Below are 16,416 nucleotides of genomic sequence, written 5' to 3'. Positions count from 1 at the left end.
TGGTGAGAACGACCGCGAGGTAAGGGAGGTGACACCGTCTCCCACCAGACTCCCCGGAATTGTCGGCCGTCGCTCCGGATAATTCCGTGAGCCACGGGTCACAGAACCAATCATGGTCAGCAATCTCTCGATCGCGTGGCGTAGGGTTATTTGTCTCGAGCCAGAGTCCCGAAGTATCCACGCAATCTCGTCTACCAGGGATCTACGCCCTCAGAACGCCTGGTCGAACAGGGTTTACTCTACCAGCAGCGGTAAATTCACACGACCGACTTACGCTTTGCCACCCACCTTTCCGGCTCGTTGCAGTCGAGCGGCGCCTGCCCAGGACGTTCCGGCTGTGATAGACCGATCACTGGGGATGAAACCCCACTTATACTCAGACCCGGACCATGCTGGACCAAATAAAGAAAGGACGGAAACGAACTGGGAACATTTCTAAAAATTCCCCCGAGCGGGAGTGCCGGTCATCTCTGCCAGAGGTCGAAAGTAACTGTGTCAGACTGGAGTAGGGGCAGTTCAGAAATTACGTACGCTCTACTTCTTGGTTTCAAAACCACGCACCCCCCTCTGTATGCAGGCAAGTGACCACCCACCCACCCCCCTCTGTATGCAGGCTCGTGACAACCCACCCACCCCCCTCTGTATGCAGGCGAGTGACCACCCACCCACCCCCCACTGTGTGCAGGCGAGTGACCACCCACCCACCCCCATACGAGTCTCATATCACATCACAATACTTGAAGATTACAACGAACTGTAGATTTGTCTCAAATGCATCAGTAATTATTAACTACGGTAATACAGTAATATGGAACAATTATTGACGTCCACGGATTCAACATCATGTCGAAAATGTTCCTGTGAACGGGGATATTTTCCCCCTCGCGATGACAGGCACACCTAAATCGTCTGAAACGCTTTCATGTAGTCCGACACTGCTTTCATAAAGTATGTATGCAGCCGTCGTACCACCCACCCGCCCCTGTACGCAGCCCGTATGCGGGCTTTAAACCACCCACCCCCCTCATTTTTGTATGTACTTTCTGAATGGCCCATACAGGGCAAAAATATACAGAAATTTGCGCAGGACCCAGAGCATCTTCAGAGATTCGCGCCGGCCTCCGGATGACCATTTCACATTAGCACCGGACATGTAAGAATCAGAGCGAAGTTTGAAGGGCTATAAAATCGGAACGAGAGCAAATTTCAAAAAAATGGCTCGTGTTGTTCTCGATAATAGTCCGTCGTATCTGAATCACCAATAACATTTGATCTCTCTTGATAAATGAGGGAGGAGATCCGATTTGAAAGACGATTTTCGCAACTTTAACAGCCGCGTGACCTTGACCTCGACCTTGGACGACCTTGAAAGTTACATCGTTGTGCATGTCTCATCGACCTCTATCCATTCCACTATTGGTTATTTGTCAACTCAGTTTGATTGTGGATGGATGTCCGGACGGAGGAACAGACGGACAGACGGACAGACGGACGGACGGGCGGACAGACTTCGAGACTGGCTTTGTTCGCTCATCTCTACTGAGATAATAGAGATGACCTAATCATGTATTTAAAATAAAAGACGAAGGCAAGAAGATTACAACGGCATAACTATTCGCAGGACAGACTACTGCTTTGCCACCGGCATAACTAACTTTGGGACCTGAATGTTGAGTGCGCATGGTTTCCAGATTTGTAACTATATATATATATATATATATATATATATATATATATATATATATATATATATATATATATATATATATATATATATATATATATATATATATATATATATATATATATATATATATATATATATTCATATATTCATCGATTCACAGCAGACGGTTCTACCATCAGTGAAAGGCATTGTCAGTAGCTTTCGAACAATATGACCTCGACTGGTTCGTACCCATGATCAGATGCCAGGAATTATTATTTTATTGAAACTGAACTTGCAAAGAAAAGCAAAAACAAACAAGAAAAGGAGCAATAACATATTGCAGACCCTTGCCAGGACTTGTTTTGTGTGGTGTTTGTGTAATTTTGTGTGGTGTTTGTGTAATTTTGTGTGGTGTTTGTGTTCTGCTGTTTTCAGTCTTCAACAAAAGACAAAAGTAGAACTGTCACAAGATAACTGCTTGACCGTCGGCCCCGGGCACCACACACCCTCACTCCACCACGGGGCGAGATGAATGTGTTTTCTGGGATTGAACTTGAGGAATCATGAACTATGGATTCACATTGGAACACCAGCGAGGTCAATCTAAATTTACATCTTCATCCCTGCAGATTATTTCATAGTTTACAGATTGTTTAAATGTTTTCTAAAATGGGGTTTCTTACCTGGATCGTCGTTGCACTTTTTTGCTTCTGTTTTAAATCATTCCTGACCAGGTATCCTCTGTAACCGGCTTGGATGGTGATGACCACCTCTTCCGTGGCAGGGTCAACCAGGAATTTACTCTTCACTCCATTTCTCTCAAGGCCAAAGTGAAACACGACATCGTAATAACGTGCAGATGTTATGGGGGAAGTTTTTAACATCCCGCACGATTCACCTTGATCATTGAGAGATCTCGCTCGACTCAAATCCGAATCCTCTTTGGCTTTGTCGGTGCAACGTGATTCCTCCTGCAAATGGAAGACTGGAATTCCGACCTCTGAACAAAAGTCCCCATCGATGTACTGATTGGTTCTGGTATTATTTACACTCTGTGTATTCTGCAGGTTCTTCCTCGTCTTATAGCCACGGTAGTTTGCCTGCAGAGAGAAAAAAAAGGAATCAATTTATTGCAGAAATCTCATTCACACCGAAACCATTAATGAGGAAACGGAGAATAAAAGTGGATCCTGCACGGTTACCAGCGAATTGAACTTGAACCAAGTAATAAAATCCAATAACAAATCAACGTTTGAATCTCAAGGTAATACATGTATTATACATCCTTGAACACCATGTGAGGGCTGGCAACTTGGCCGAGAGATGTGCACACTCGCCTCGGAGCTATCTTGAGTGGGTTTGAATCCTGACACAGCTTTTAACTATCTTGCTGGTGTTTTGCAGTCATGGCGAGATATCAAGGTTGGTGCCGTCCCTCGGATAGATGTTAATCTGGTCGTTCCTTCGACCAGCATTCGTTGGTAGATGTTAAAGATCCCATCATGTATTCCATGAAGACGAAGCGAGAGATTGCTGGCACCCTGAACAAATGACAAAATCCTGCCTTGACTGTGTGTGGTGAGTGAGTGAGGTCGTTTGTTTGGAGGTTCCTTGACACTGGATAACACTGCTTACTATCTGGGCTCCAGACTCCTGAGTGAACACTCGACAGTGTAGTTGCTGTCTGGGCAGCAGCGCTTGAACTATCCACAAATTGATCAGATAGTTTGCACATTTCAGGTGAATCACCTTCTTCGCAAAGGAAAGGGCAACATCAAGTGATTGTCCACTCATCTGAAAATATGGTTTTTTCACTCACGGGAAAGTATTGTCATTGTGTGTGACATTATAGTCCAGGCAATCTCGCCCATTTTTTCACTTGATCGGGAACAAATTGCAACATAATTTTTTTGTCGCAATGCATTTCTATGAAGTCCCCAGAACACCATTCTAAAAGTCCGAATAAATCCTTGTTGCGGAAATACGACTAATTTGCAAAATCCAATGTGGCGGCCAATTATTATCAATATTGTGTCATTTCTTTGCTCACAAATGAAAATTTGAGTGATTTCAACTTCCAGAATAGGTATTTTGTCTATAAGGATGCATTTGGCATACTTTTAAACTTCCCTGGAACAAAATTCCATTTGCATAAATCCAATATGGCTGCCAAATATCAATATCTTGACAAATCTTTGTTCTCAGATGTTTTAGAGATTTAAATTTATATAATGAAATCTTTGGATCCAAAGATGCATTGGTAATACTTCAAAATTTCATTGGATGCATCTCGGACACAAGCTGCATGCAAAGTCTGCATATACATATATATATATATATATATATATATATATATATATATATATATATATATATATATATATATATATATATATATGCATATTTACATTTCTATACATACATATATATATATATACACATATATACATATACACATATATACATCTACACATATATATTGTTGTGGTTGACGAAATTCGCAAACCACCATTCAGGTCCCTTAGGTAAGATATCTCTGTAAGTATATGTGTAGTTAGGCCCAAACCTGTTGTTTAGAGGGAATAAATGTCATTCATGCGGGCTGCGACCCCTCTAGATAGCCGTTTTTCTTTTACTATCTTTATTTTGGAACAGCCGCCATTACTACCACCACCAACCACGTCTCAACAGCCATCACACAACAACCACCAGCCGCAACGCCGCTTCACAACAACAACAACGCCAACAGCCACGACCTTTACCGTCACATCTCGCTCTCGCAACCATCGCATCACCGCCATTTCCGCGCCGCTTGTGGGCACCGATACTGGACTCGTGCAGGGCGCGCACCGAGCAGCGTGTGCAGAAACATCACAGCCTTTCCGAAGAAAACGGATCAAAAACGACTCACGCCCACTTCTGTTCTGTCCTATCGGCGAGCGTGGGGCGATTTGGCCCCGCCTCCAGGTGCGTTGGAGTAATATCGCTATATGCAAATTCATGGATCAAAAAGCATTCACGCCCACTTTTCCTCGGTCCAATGGGGAGCCAGCCAGAGTTGAAGGGTCGAAGGTAAAGGGTCGAAGGCGAAGGAGCGAGGCCCCGGGGGCTATAAAGGGCTGCGTTCGCTCGCCAAACGGAGCAGTTCGGAGTCGGTGGAGTTGGGAAGAGCCAGTCAAGAGAGGAGTCGGAGAAGGCAGTTGGACGGAGCTGTGGAGAGTTGGAGAGGTGGCGGCGGCGAAGGCAGTCGAGGGGGTGCTCGTGTCAGAGTCGGGGAGCTGCGGAGGGGAGAGGCCGGCAACGCGACCGAGGTCGTGGTGGAGACGCTCGTCGCGGGACCCGAGACAGGGAGATATCCTCCTTCCCCCGAGCATCAACAACCCCCTCCTGTTTCCCCCCACGCTGAGATAGTGCGAGAAGGGGGCCCCGTTCCCACCCCATACCAGGCAGTCCCAGCGAGGCCCGCGGAGTCGGGGCGCCAGCGCCATTTTGCGACTCATCACCAGACGGGTAGGCTCGACGTGGTCTCAGCCCCAGGCCGTCTGCCCCCTCATAGTGGAGGGTGGTCCCTTTTTCTTTTGCTTTGAGTATATGTGTTGTCGGCGCCGTCTGTGAAGTAAAACTGTACAAGTGTTGCCGTGTGCTCGGTAGTCGGTTAGCTCTGCATTGTGTTTTGCTTTTACATTTGCTTTTTGTGCATTATTGTGTGTTTCTTCTTCTTCTTTTACATTTGCTTTTGGTGTAATTGTATATGTGTGCTTTCCGTTCATCGCGAAATAAATGTGCTTTATGTTGAACTGTTTTCCCGTTTCGCTTCGTCTTTTCCTTTATTGAATCTCCATCTTACTTCACGTAAAGGGTTGCTCGTGGGCTAAAACGCCCGATAATTAATCGAACCGTCCAGGTTGACGATAACACCGCTCGGTTATCCCGATAGTACGGAACGGGTCGCTTAAGTGGCCCGTGTCCGAAGTCGACCTGCGGCGAGGTGCGATCGCCCGGTCTACCCTCCGTGTGGGTACTTAGGTAGGTCGAATTTGGCGAGCAACCCTATCCCACGCGGGGGGCCAATTGGCACGATCGTGGTGAGGCCGAAAGGTCCACCCATGACTAGTTCCCGGCGTTAGTCCGAGAGGGTCACGACGGGATTGTCCGTCCGGTGGGCGACGTGCCGCGATTCGAGTTACGTGGCCGTCCGCACGCCGGCGGGCGCGAATCCGCAACAATATATATATATATATATATATATATATATATATATATATATATATATATATATATATACACACACATATATATATATACACATATATATGAATACTGGTTCTGGCTCACTTTTCCCCATGTAAATGAATGGGGGATTTTCAGCCATGAAATTTTTCTTTTTTTTTCCCCTAAAAAAATAAATCCCCTTTTTAGCCCAAGGTATATTTATTTGTCTCCCCTTTTAACCTAGGGGCTCTCTATTCAAATAACCCATACAACAAGATAAAGATTTGTTAAAGGTGATTCTAAAGAAATATCTGAAACGTCTAAGCCTCGGGACACTCTTTATCAAATAACCGATGCATATTGTTTAGCTCACTCATTGAACCTATAAACATTTGTTCATTCTCAAATTCCTTCAATAGTTTAATTTTCTTTGCACAATAATCCCCATCTAAAATATTGACAAACAAAACATTTGAATCTTTATATTTTTTAAGATACCCCTTTTGTGCCATTACGAAATGATAAACTTCTCTTAATGATCTAATCTGGCCACCGCCCGAGTTGCAAATCATTTTTGTGTATAAACCACGCCATAAAAAAAGTTTTGTTTCAAATGTTTTCAGTTCATGCCGTGAAAATGAGGAAGTGTTTTTTTTGACACGGTCGTGCTGTGTGAATGAGGAAGTGGTTTTGGACTGTCATGCTGTGAAAAAATAGGAACTATTCTGTGAGACAAGGTCTCGTGTTTATATTTTATCTCAGAACACGAACTGAAAACATTTGAATCAAAACCATTTTAAGTATGTTTTGTAAATGATTCATACAATTTGAGAATATATCTCCCAGTTATTTTCCAAGCTGTCATTTCCTGTGGCCACACCCAATGATTAAGCAATCTCCTCATCGTTGCTTTATAAGTGATTCGCCAGACAAAGTGTCTGCCAGACGGGATTTTCATATTTACAACTGAGACATGGACTCACTCTCTTCCGATGAAGACAACAGCTCACTACAGAGTTGGTAAGTTTGTGTATGGTTTTCTCTTTGAACGATGAAGCAAATAATTGTAAATTAAATCATGATAATTCTGATATATTTTTTTCCTGACAGGTCGTTGGAAGAAATTGAGTTTACATATCACGATGAGGTGCATCAAATGAATACTCTTATTGAAGAGATCAATGATTTTAGAAGAGAATTGAAAGACATTTATAATGAGTGGTGCGAAGTCTTATCACGGCCTCTGATCTCGAATGAATTAAACCAATGGTGAGACACGTGTGTGTGTGTGTGTGTGTGTGTGTGTGTGTGTGTGTGTGTGTGTGTGTGTGTGTGTGTGTGTGTGTCTACCTACCTCTCTCTGCTCTTATTGAAGAAGTCAATGATTTATAATGACTGGTACGAAGTCTTATCACGGTCTCTGATCTCGAATGAATTAAACCAATGGTGAGACACGTGTGTGTGTGTGTGTGTGTGTGTGTGTGTGTGTGTGTGTGTGTGTGTGTGTGTGTCTACCTACCTCTCTATGCTCTTATTGAAGAGATCAATGATTTATAATGACTGGTACGAAGTGTTATCATGGCCTCTGATCTCGAATGAATTAAACCAATGGTGAGACACGTGTGTGTGTGTGTGTGTGTGTGTGTGTGTGTGTGTGTGTGTGTATATATTATATATATATATATATATATATATATATATATATATATATATATATATATATATATATATATATATATGTGTGTGTGCGTGCGTGTGTGTCGCTTTCCCTGTTTGTTTGTATCTCTCTCTGTCTGTCTCTTCATCTATACCCTTGACTTATTATTTTTTTTTTTTTCAGCACTCTCACACAACATCAGCTGTTGAAGCAATCTTGTACATCACATGATTTTCTGGAGGTAAATGTTTCTGAATTATTATTAATATCACTCTCTCTTTAGAATGTCGTCTTATGTTGGTTGCATCATTAGTTTGGATGCGGTTTTGTCAGTACACTGGAATTCATTTTATTGACCTTGAAAGGATGACAGGCTCCTGGTGTGTTAATTCAGTGGTCAACGAGGCTTACTCATATTACCATGTAATTATCTTTATGAAACCTAATTATTATCCACTTTTTGTTTCAAAACAGAATATGGTGTCTGAGTTTCGAAATCACAAGACATCTGAAGAAGATTGATGGGAAAGATTATACATTCTCGCAAATGAATATTTAATATTTTCAATATTAATAAATTATATTTCTTTTGTTTACAATTACTTGATTTTGAATTTCAAGAAGAGGATCAAGACATGAAGGGGGGGGGGGGGTGGGGGGGGGGGGGGGGGTAGGTGTGCTCCCCCAATGACCCATCACCCCCTCATCCCATCCCTCCCCTCCCCATGTGTGTGTGTGGGGAAGGGTGGGGGTGGGATGAGGGAGGTGGTGGGTCAAAGGTGGGGGCGCACAGGGGGATGAGGGGTGGGGCTTGTGTGGGCGGGGCTTGTGTGGGCGGGGCTTCGGTGGGGCTTGTGTGGGTGGGGTGTGTGTGGGAGGGGCTTGTGTGGGTGGGGCTTGTGTGGGAGGGGTTTATGTGGACAGGGTTTATGTGTGTGGAGTTTTTGTGTGGTGCTTGTGTAGGCAGGGCTTATGTGGGCAGGGGTTTATGTGCGCAGGGGTTTATGTGGGTGGAGCTTGTGTGGGAGGGGTGAATGTGGATGAGGCTTATGTGGATAAATGGATGGGTAGAGAGATGGGGGATGGGTGGATGAGTGGAGCTTGTGTGGATGGGTGGATAATTTTTTAATTAAATAAACATGTTGTGTGTGGGTAACTAATTAACTAATCACTAATTATGTGAATATGATGAATATGGGTGGAGTTTGTGTGGGGTTTGTGTGTGTGGAGCTTGTGTGGAGTTTTTGTGTGGAGCTTGTGTGGAGTTTTTGTGTGGAGCTTGTGTGGAGCTTGTGTGGAGCTTGTGTGGAGCTTGTGTGGAGCTTGTGTGGAGCTTGTGTGGAGCTTGTGTGGGGTTTGTGTGGGGTTTGTGTGGGGTTTGTGTGGGGTTTGTGTGGGGTTTGTGTGGGGTTTGTGTGGGGTTTGTGTGGGGTTTGTGTGGGGTTTGTGTGGGGTTTGTGTGGGCGGGGCTTTGGTGGGAGGGGCGTGTGTGGGCGGAGTCAAAAAATTTCAATTTATCTTTGTCTTTTGTAATTCCTGTGAATAAAATGAACCTAAAATCTCTTCCCCTTCCAAATCATATATCTTATAAGTCCAAGGAACCGTATCTATTACATCAACAATTTTAAAAAGCTCGTTGGTCCATCTTTTCAGATAACCTTTTTCAAAATGAGATTTCCACCTATATATTCTTACGATATCACCAACTTTGAACTTAGGTTTTCTGACATTAATCTCTTTTTCATATTTTAATTTTGTAAATGTTTCTGATGGTTTCATATTTGTTGACGTGTGAATCGTGTCATTATACTTATCCACAATATCCTGAATAAAAGATGACCATTGTTGTGAACCGAGTTGTGTGAATTTTTTATGTAGTCTCTCTTTTAAGGTATGATTAAAACGTTCAACAACAACTGCCTTCCCTTCATTAAAGGTACTGTATAATGTAATACTGTTATTTTTTAGAAAATTCATAAATGTCTTGTTATAAAACTCTCTACCCTCATCAGTCCACAATTTTTTAGGTTTTCTCTTACTTTTATTAAATATCTGTTGAAAAGCTAACATAAGAGTATTACCTGTTTTGTTTTTTAAAGGGACAACCCATGCATATCTACTCCTCAAATCAATAACGGTTAAAGCATATTTGTACCCCTTATCATTATTGAGTTCAATCAAATCAGCAGACCAGATATAATCAACTTCCTTGGAATAAACCTTCCTTCTCTGAAACTTTGTGAATATTGGTTTATGTAATTCATCAGCTAATTGCTCTTCAGTCTTAATGGAATCATTAGAGCCTATAAGTTTTTTTGAATTTCCAAGTCCAAATTTCAATTTAGCACTGATCATCTTCTTCACAATGAACCGATCAACTTTTTCTCTCAAGGTTGGATTTTGTATCAGAGACAAATTATACAACATTTCTCTATCGGCTTCATGCTTTTCTTCCAACGTTGTGGTATTCCCATAATCAATATCGTGTCTCATGCACACTTCATCAACTCTATTGATAGGCTTACTCCAGGATTTAGGATTGTCTGCCTCATCTAATCTTTTATCCAAGTTTGTGCCTGGACCACAGAAAGAATACCCTGGAAGATGAAATTCCCCTGGTATTCCAGTAGTTGTAAATTTACTTCCTGATAAAAACTTTTGTACATCTCCTCCGAGTTTGTGTTTGGAGATAAATTGATTTTTTTTTGAACCACACACCGAACATATACCTTTTTGTATAACCCTGTTATTTTTACTCTTAATATGAAATATTTTTGGTATTAGTTTTCTTTTTACATTTGAGACAATAACTCATTTATTTATGAGAAAAATTCCTGCAGAGTGCAAAAACCTTTTTAGTTTCCAACATGCACATTTGAATCTTAATTTTTAAAACATAAAGAATCCTTAGAAATGCCTTCACTCTCTCCTCCATTTATTTAAGAAAAAAAAAAAATGAAAAACTTGAATTAAAATCCATATCTTGTCGATGTAATGCCTGGTGTTGGTGCAGTGGTTAGGGCAGCGGCTTGGGATCCAAAAGGTCCTGAGTTCAAGCCCCGTTGGGCCACTGAATTAATACACCAGGGGGTTGACTCAGCCTGTCATCCTTCCGAGGTCGGCGAAATGAGTACCAGTGTACTGGGCCGGTGTATACCCCGGTTAAAATAGGTGTACCATATCCCTGTGTCATAAGAGGCGACCAGGGTTGCGTCAGGAAGGGCATCCGGCGTAAAACATGTGCCAAATCACTATGCGGATCATACGGATGATCCGCTGTGGCGACCCCTAACGGGAGCAGCCGAAAGAGGAAGAAGAAGAAGAAGAGATCTTGTCGATGTCAATCGTTTTGTCGAAAGTATTGCAAATAGACTTGTCAATTCTTTGTTTTCCTCCTCGGTGGGTTGAGTTATTTTCTGTAATACCCTTAATCTTTTTTTAATCTCACTGGTTTCCATATTTTGATATTTATTCATTCTCTCTCTCTTTCCTCCCCCTCCTCCCTCTCTCTCTCTCTTCTCTCTTTCCTCCCTCTCTCTCTTCTCCCTTTCCTCCCTCTCTCTCTTCTCTCTTTCCTCCCTCTCTCTCTTCTCTCTTTCCTCCCTCTCTCTCTCTTCTCGCTTTCCTCCCTCTCTCTCTCTTCTCTCTCTTCTCCCTTTCATCCCTCTCTCTCTTCTCCCTTTAATCCCCCTCTCTCTTCTCTCTTTCCTCCCTCTCTCTCTTCTCTCTTTCCTCCCTCTCCTCCTTCTCTCTCTTCTCCTTTTCCTCCTCTTTCTTCTCCCTCTCCTCCTCTCTCTTCTCCTTTTCCTCCTCTTCCCTCTCTTCTTCAACTCCTTCCTCATCCCTTAATATCCTTGAATCGCTTACACCCCATAGAATATTATACATATATTCATCAGGATTTCTTGTTATTCCTGTATCCAAAATAATTTTTTTTACAACAGGAAACCAATAAAATTTCTTTTGAATTTCTAAAAGAGCCTTACCTTTTCTTAACTTTATAATTTTTTTCATTATTTAACATTCTAATTAAATCTAAAGTTGTCGGTTTATCAACATCAGCATAATGCCAATCTTTTATTGAAAATACCTCATTCTTATGTTGTAGAACATTTATTAAAATACCGAATACCCTTTTCTTGAAGGTATGCTTGAACACAGAAATGATAATTTTCTTGAAGCCTTCTTGCTGTCATTTATGTATTAGAAATATATGTTAGAATAATATTATGGCACGAAACACCTCCCCATCTTCCCATAGTTAAATCATTTTGTATTTCCTTACTTATTATTTCTAATCCTGTTTTTTCTGTTTTCATGAGATAAACAAGGGCAAAACCATTATTATATTTACCCTTATTAAATTATTTTATTTGTTGTTTACTAATCGTAGCCCCACAAAACTCATTCTCGATACCAAGTGGATAATATTCTTCCTTACGAGACTGATTTAATTGTTCCAGGTCTTCGAGGTCAATTTTAAATGACCAATTATACCCTAAATCATTCATATCATACCCCCATTGTTCTATTCTCATACAAACGATACGCCCTTCTTTATAAAAATTTATTTTAATTCGAACTGTGAATTCTGTATGACCTGGAGATAATATCAACACTTCTGTATCTTTGGAATACACAGCCATTTTATTTAAGTATATATATTGTGATAAATCACTTAATCTCACCAAGTCATTCGCTTCAGTTGGGGTTGGATAATTTTTTAATTTATAAGCATTTTTCATGTTAATATTTTTGGTTATATTGTATTTATGTCGTTCAGCCTGTGCCTTTGTGTAATAATTTGATAAATCAATATCCAGTTCTTGAGATACACCAAAGATAGAACCATCTTTACCAACATAAGTCATTTATATTAGATTAAAAATAATATCATAATTTTTTATTTTTGTTGAGTTGAAATAACACATAGAGACATAATTGACCACAACACTTGGAATTTAATTCTTGGACTTGAAATGTTTGATAAACACCATTCTGTAAGAATTTTATGACTTCAACAGGTGGTGGAAGACCAAAACTATCAAAATAATATTTGTCTTGACTATTAAAAATACAAACCCAATGAGAACCGTTCCCATTATTATCTTCTAAGTTCATAATAATATTCTTTGTATGTTTCGGCACATTTGTTAATTCATCTCTCATACAAATAACCACATTATGAATTTTTAATTTCTTACAATATTTAACAAGTTGTAAATTTGATGTTGTATTCTTTCCAAATTCTTTCAACCACTCATCAATGCTCATTTATTTATTAGAAAGATATAATCCATTACCTCTTTTCGTTAATTTTACACCTGCTTGTGCTCTCGAAGAAAGCATATCTCCAACTAACAATCTCGCTTTATCAGGCAGACCTTCAAGTTTTTCAGCAAAATCTACAATTACACCACTTCCACTAATTTGTTTCTCCAACTCTTTGTTATGTCTTTCCAATTCTTTTTGAGCCTGGAGTTGAGCCTTCCTTTCGTTGGCAGTTTTCACCGCTGTTGAAATACCACCCATCAATGCTCCAACCGCACTTAAACCAGCAAATAAAGGAATTAGAAATGGGAGAAATCCTCCACTCATCTCTCTTATTGAATATTTTTTCAACATTGGTTTTGTCATTTTAATTTTAAGTGAGCCAGTGTTATTCAAGATTTTAACCTGTTCTCTTGTGAGCAAAACATCAATTCTTACTGCTCCTTTTCTCTGAATTGTATTAACGTTAATCGTACAAGGCTTTTGATTTTGAACACAAGATGATAGTTTATGAAGATTGATTTGATTAACATATACCCCAGTTGGTACTTTGCCACTCATTTATTTAACAAAAAATTATGTGAGACTAATCATCACACCATTATCTGTATTAATCTGCAATTCGGTTTCTTCCAAAAGCAAACAATATGTATCAACTTCTTCACTCTCTCCTCTTTCAATGTATAGGGAAGTATCCACTCGATTAGACTTTATAGTTTCCTTTTGAGCGCTCAGGTCAAACGCATAGATTGTATACAAACTTTTAAATGCTGTCATATCCAAAATAGGTTCTTTATTTCCATTACTTTCACACACCTTTTGGTAAGACTTGTATGCTTCAGCAAAATCATTTTTTTCCCAATTAATTTCCAATCTATCTCATGGATAAAATGTTCCATCTAGAGAAACGCGAAGTTGTTTCACCTTAGCATTATCACTCAATGCATTATTCTTATCAGTCGCAGTATCACCATCTGGCTTTTTAAAAATGATCCACAGATATTGTGGCTTTCCTTCCAGAACACCCAAATTCCACGTGTAAGTAGTTTGGTTGCGTTTAACGTGTTGACATCTTCTTTTGAGGTATGATACACTGAGTGGTTTCTTTGAGTTAAGTCTTCGATTCAACATCTCTTCTGTTTTAAGATTAGGAGTATATTCACTGATATACCAACTCATCTCCTCAATTACAAATTTATTCTGATCACTAAAAGCATTACCAACACCAAAAAGCAATCGATTTTCATTATCATTCCTTTGTAGTTGAAATCTAATTTTAAGACCATACAGAAGTTTATCATGATCACAAAATCCAAATATACCTTAAAGAGTAACTGCCACAGTAAAACTATTTTCTGCTTTTGTATCATCATTATACATTCCTTTCCTTTGAGTATATCCAGGGTCTGTGTTTGTTCCCGTTGACATATCAGGAATAAAACCTTCGACAGACCCCTTTCCCATTCTTTCACTGAATGTATAGAGTGTAAATTTCATCATTTCAGATACAGCAGAGACATAATCAACCGCTTCAACTTCTTGTGTTCCAATATACAACGCACACTATCAAACATTTTCCAGAAGAAATCATTTACAAGTGTAGCGTTTGTGTTATTCCCAGCTTTATTGAATTTAAATTTACACAACAAGAAACTTTGAGAGATTCAAATAGGTTTGTTGATTATTTATTTCAAAACTTTTTGTGCCATTCGTATTCTAGTCTGTTCCATTTATTGCATTTACCTTGAAGTAATCTTCTTTTTTAGTGGAGTTTGAGATAATAATAGTATCATCCAAATCATAGATACTATCAATTGCTTCCATACTTGTATTTATTGAGGAAAAAAGATGTTAAAACTTTTGAAACCCTGATCCAAGTATTTGAATTATTTTCTGTCGTTCTTGGGGTGACAACTGAGTTTTGCTTTTCTAAATTTCTTTTATTGCTTGTAATTTATGAGATTCCTTCTGAGCATCTTTTATACTCTTTACAACACCTGCTACATTTCCCACAGAAGAAGCAGTTGAACCAATTAGATCTTTATGTTTAAGAATAGTTGAACCAATACCCATTAGAGTATCAATTATACCATCTCCTCTAAATTGATGTCCAACACCCCTTTGTCTCTTAGGTTTATAGTATCCTCTACCAAGATACATACCTTCACCCTTGTAGTACGGGGAAAGGAACATCCCATCCCCTGTAATTATTTTATATTTTCCCAACTCGTGTTTCCTCACAATAACCATCGTATTTATTTATTGGAAAACTTCACGTAGGTGAATTCTGATGGATATAACTTCTCCATTAAAAGAAATCACACGATTATCTTGGTCGGTTATCCTAAAATTTACTCTGTGTATGGTTTTTCCTGACACAGGTAGATAAACCAAATTTTTGGGTTCCATATTGAATTTATAACCAATTGGGGTTGAGTATGCGCTGAATGAAAATATTGTATTTGTTTTTTTCCATCATTATAAGCACCATCAATCAAATCACAGTGAATTAACACTGAATTTATTCCTGAGGATATTTGAATGACATTATCACTGTAAAACGTCCCATTAGTTTCAATCTTTTTTGAGGAGAATCCCAATAACTCTCTAAATGAATTATCAATTGTGAAATCAACCTTGTAGTTATTTTTAACTTTAATCGTTGATTTTGAAGTATGTTTTTGAATGTTTATAACAATATTTTTTGGTTCATCACCCTGTTCTTTCATAAGATGAGCAATTTCGGAAGATATTTGAGAAATCTCATATGCTCCGGGTGAGACTGTTATCGTTTTGTATCCACTTCCCGGATTATAACTAAACTTGACATTTTTCTCGGTTATATTAAATAAGGTATTATAAGTTTCCATGGACAATAAAGATGCCTCATATTCTTTTGTTGTGTCAAGTTGTAGTGGGTATGGGAATAAAGATGTGTGGTCGCTTGTTGTGAAATTGAAACCAAGGATTGTGCTTCTCATCTTATTTAATATGAGATAAAATGTCTTTATATTGATATTTATTAATTATTTTCATGTTCATCAACTGATCTAAAATGGCTGATGCTTCATTAAAACAATTGTTATTTCCAGCCTTCTTACTGCCGAACAACAATAAGTCTATTTACTAATTGCGATGGGTCATTTGGAAGAAAACTAACACCTGAACCAAGGATACTTAAAGCCTGAATAATGGGTTTCTCCTTCTCATTCTTCCTACTTTTACCAGAAAGAATAACCTTATAATTTAGAGTGTTCAGCAGATCAATATATACTCTATCATCATTATTTTCCATATCCAATGGTTTATCAATATACTTCGATTCATCCCTCACAGTTGAACCTTGTCTTCCATCTTTTGTGAGAAGAAACATTAATCTCGGAGTTAGTTTAACAGGGGGTTGAGCAGAACCCAAGAACCTTAATTCATCATTAAATATCAATACCTTTTCTTGAACAAGATGAAATATTGCTGATTGTTCTGTTGGAATGAGTCCTGCTTTGGTTTTTGAATCCGCTGAATATTCATTGTTTTGAAGAGCATTCACAATATAATCAGGGGGTCGATTAATCTCTTCCAGTTGTTGAAATAAACCTTCATCATCATA

The 16,416-nt window shown here is 39.4% G+C and overlaps 1 protein-coding gene across 2 annotated transcripts in view; it reads right to left on the bottom strand.

The window, feature by feature from the left end:
* LOC147025428 (uncharacterized) overlaps positions 1-16,416 on the bottom strand; it is a 64,133-nt gene that overhangs the window by 17,477 nt on the left and 30,240 nt on the right. For both annotated transcript variants that reach the window (XM_085886395.1, XM_085886393.1), the window contains exon 8: positions 2,353-2,769. In XM_085886395.1, coding sequence (XP_085742521.1) covers positions 2,353-2,769 — 417 coding nt within the window. The remainder of the gene's footprint in view (positions 1-2,352; positions 2,770-16,416) is intronic.

This window comes from Eptatretus burgeri, chromosome 6 (genome assembly GCF_056783735.1).
Source record: "Eptatretus burgeri isolate ZD-2024b chromosome 6, Ebu_testis_v1, whole genome shotgun sequence".
Lineage (NCBI taxonomy): Eukaryota > Metazoa > Chordata > Myxini > Myxiniformes > Myxinidae > Eptatretus > Eptatretus burgeri.
Note: the sequence above shows the minus strand (reverse complement) of the source record. Positions and strands in the feature narration are given on the sequence as shown.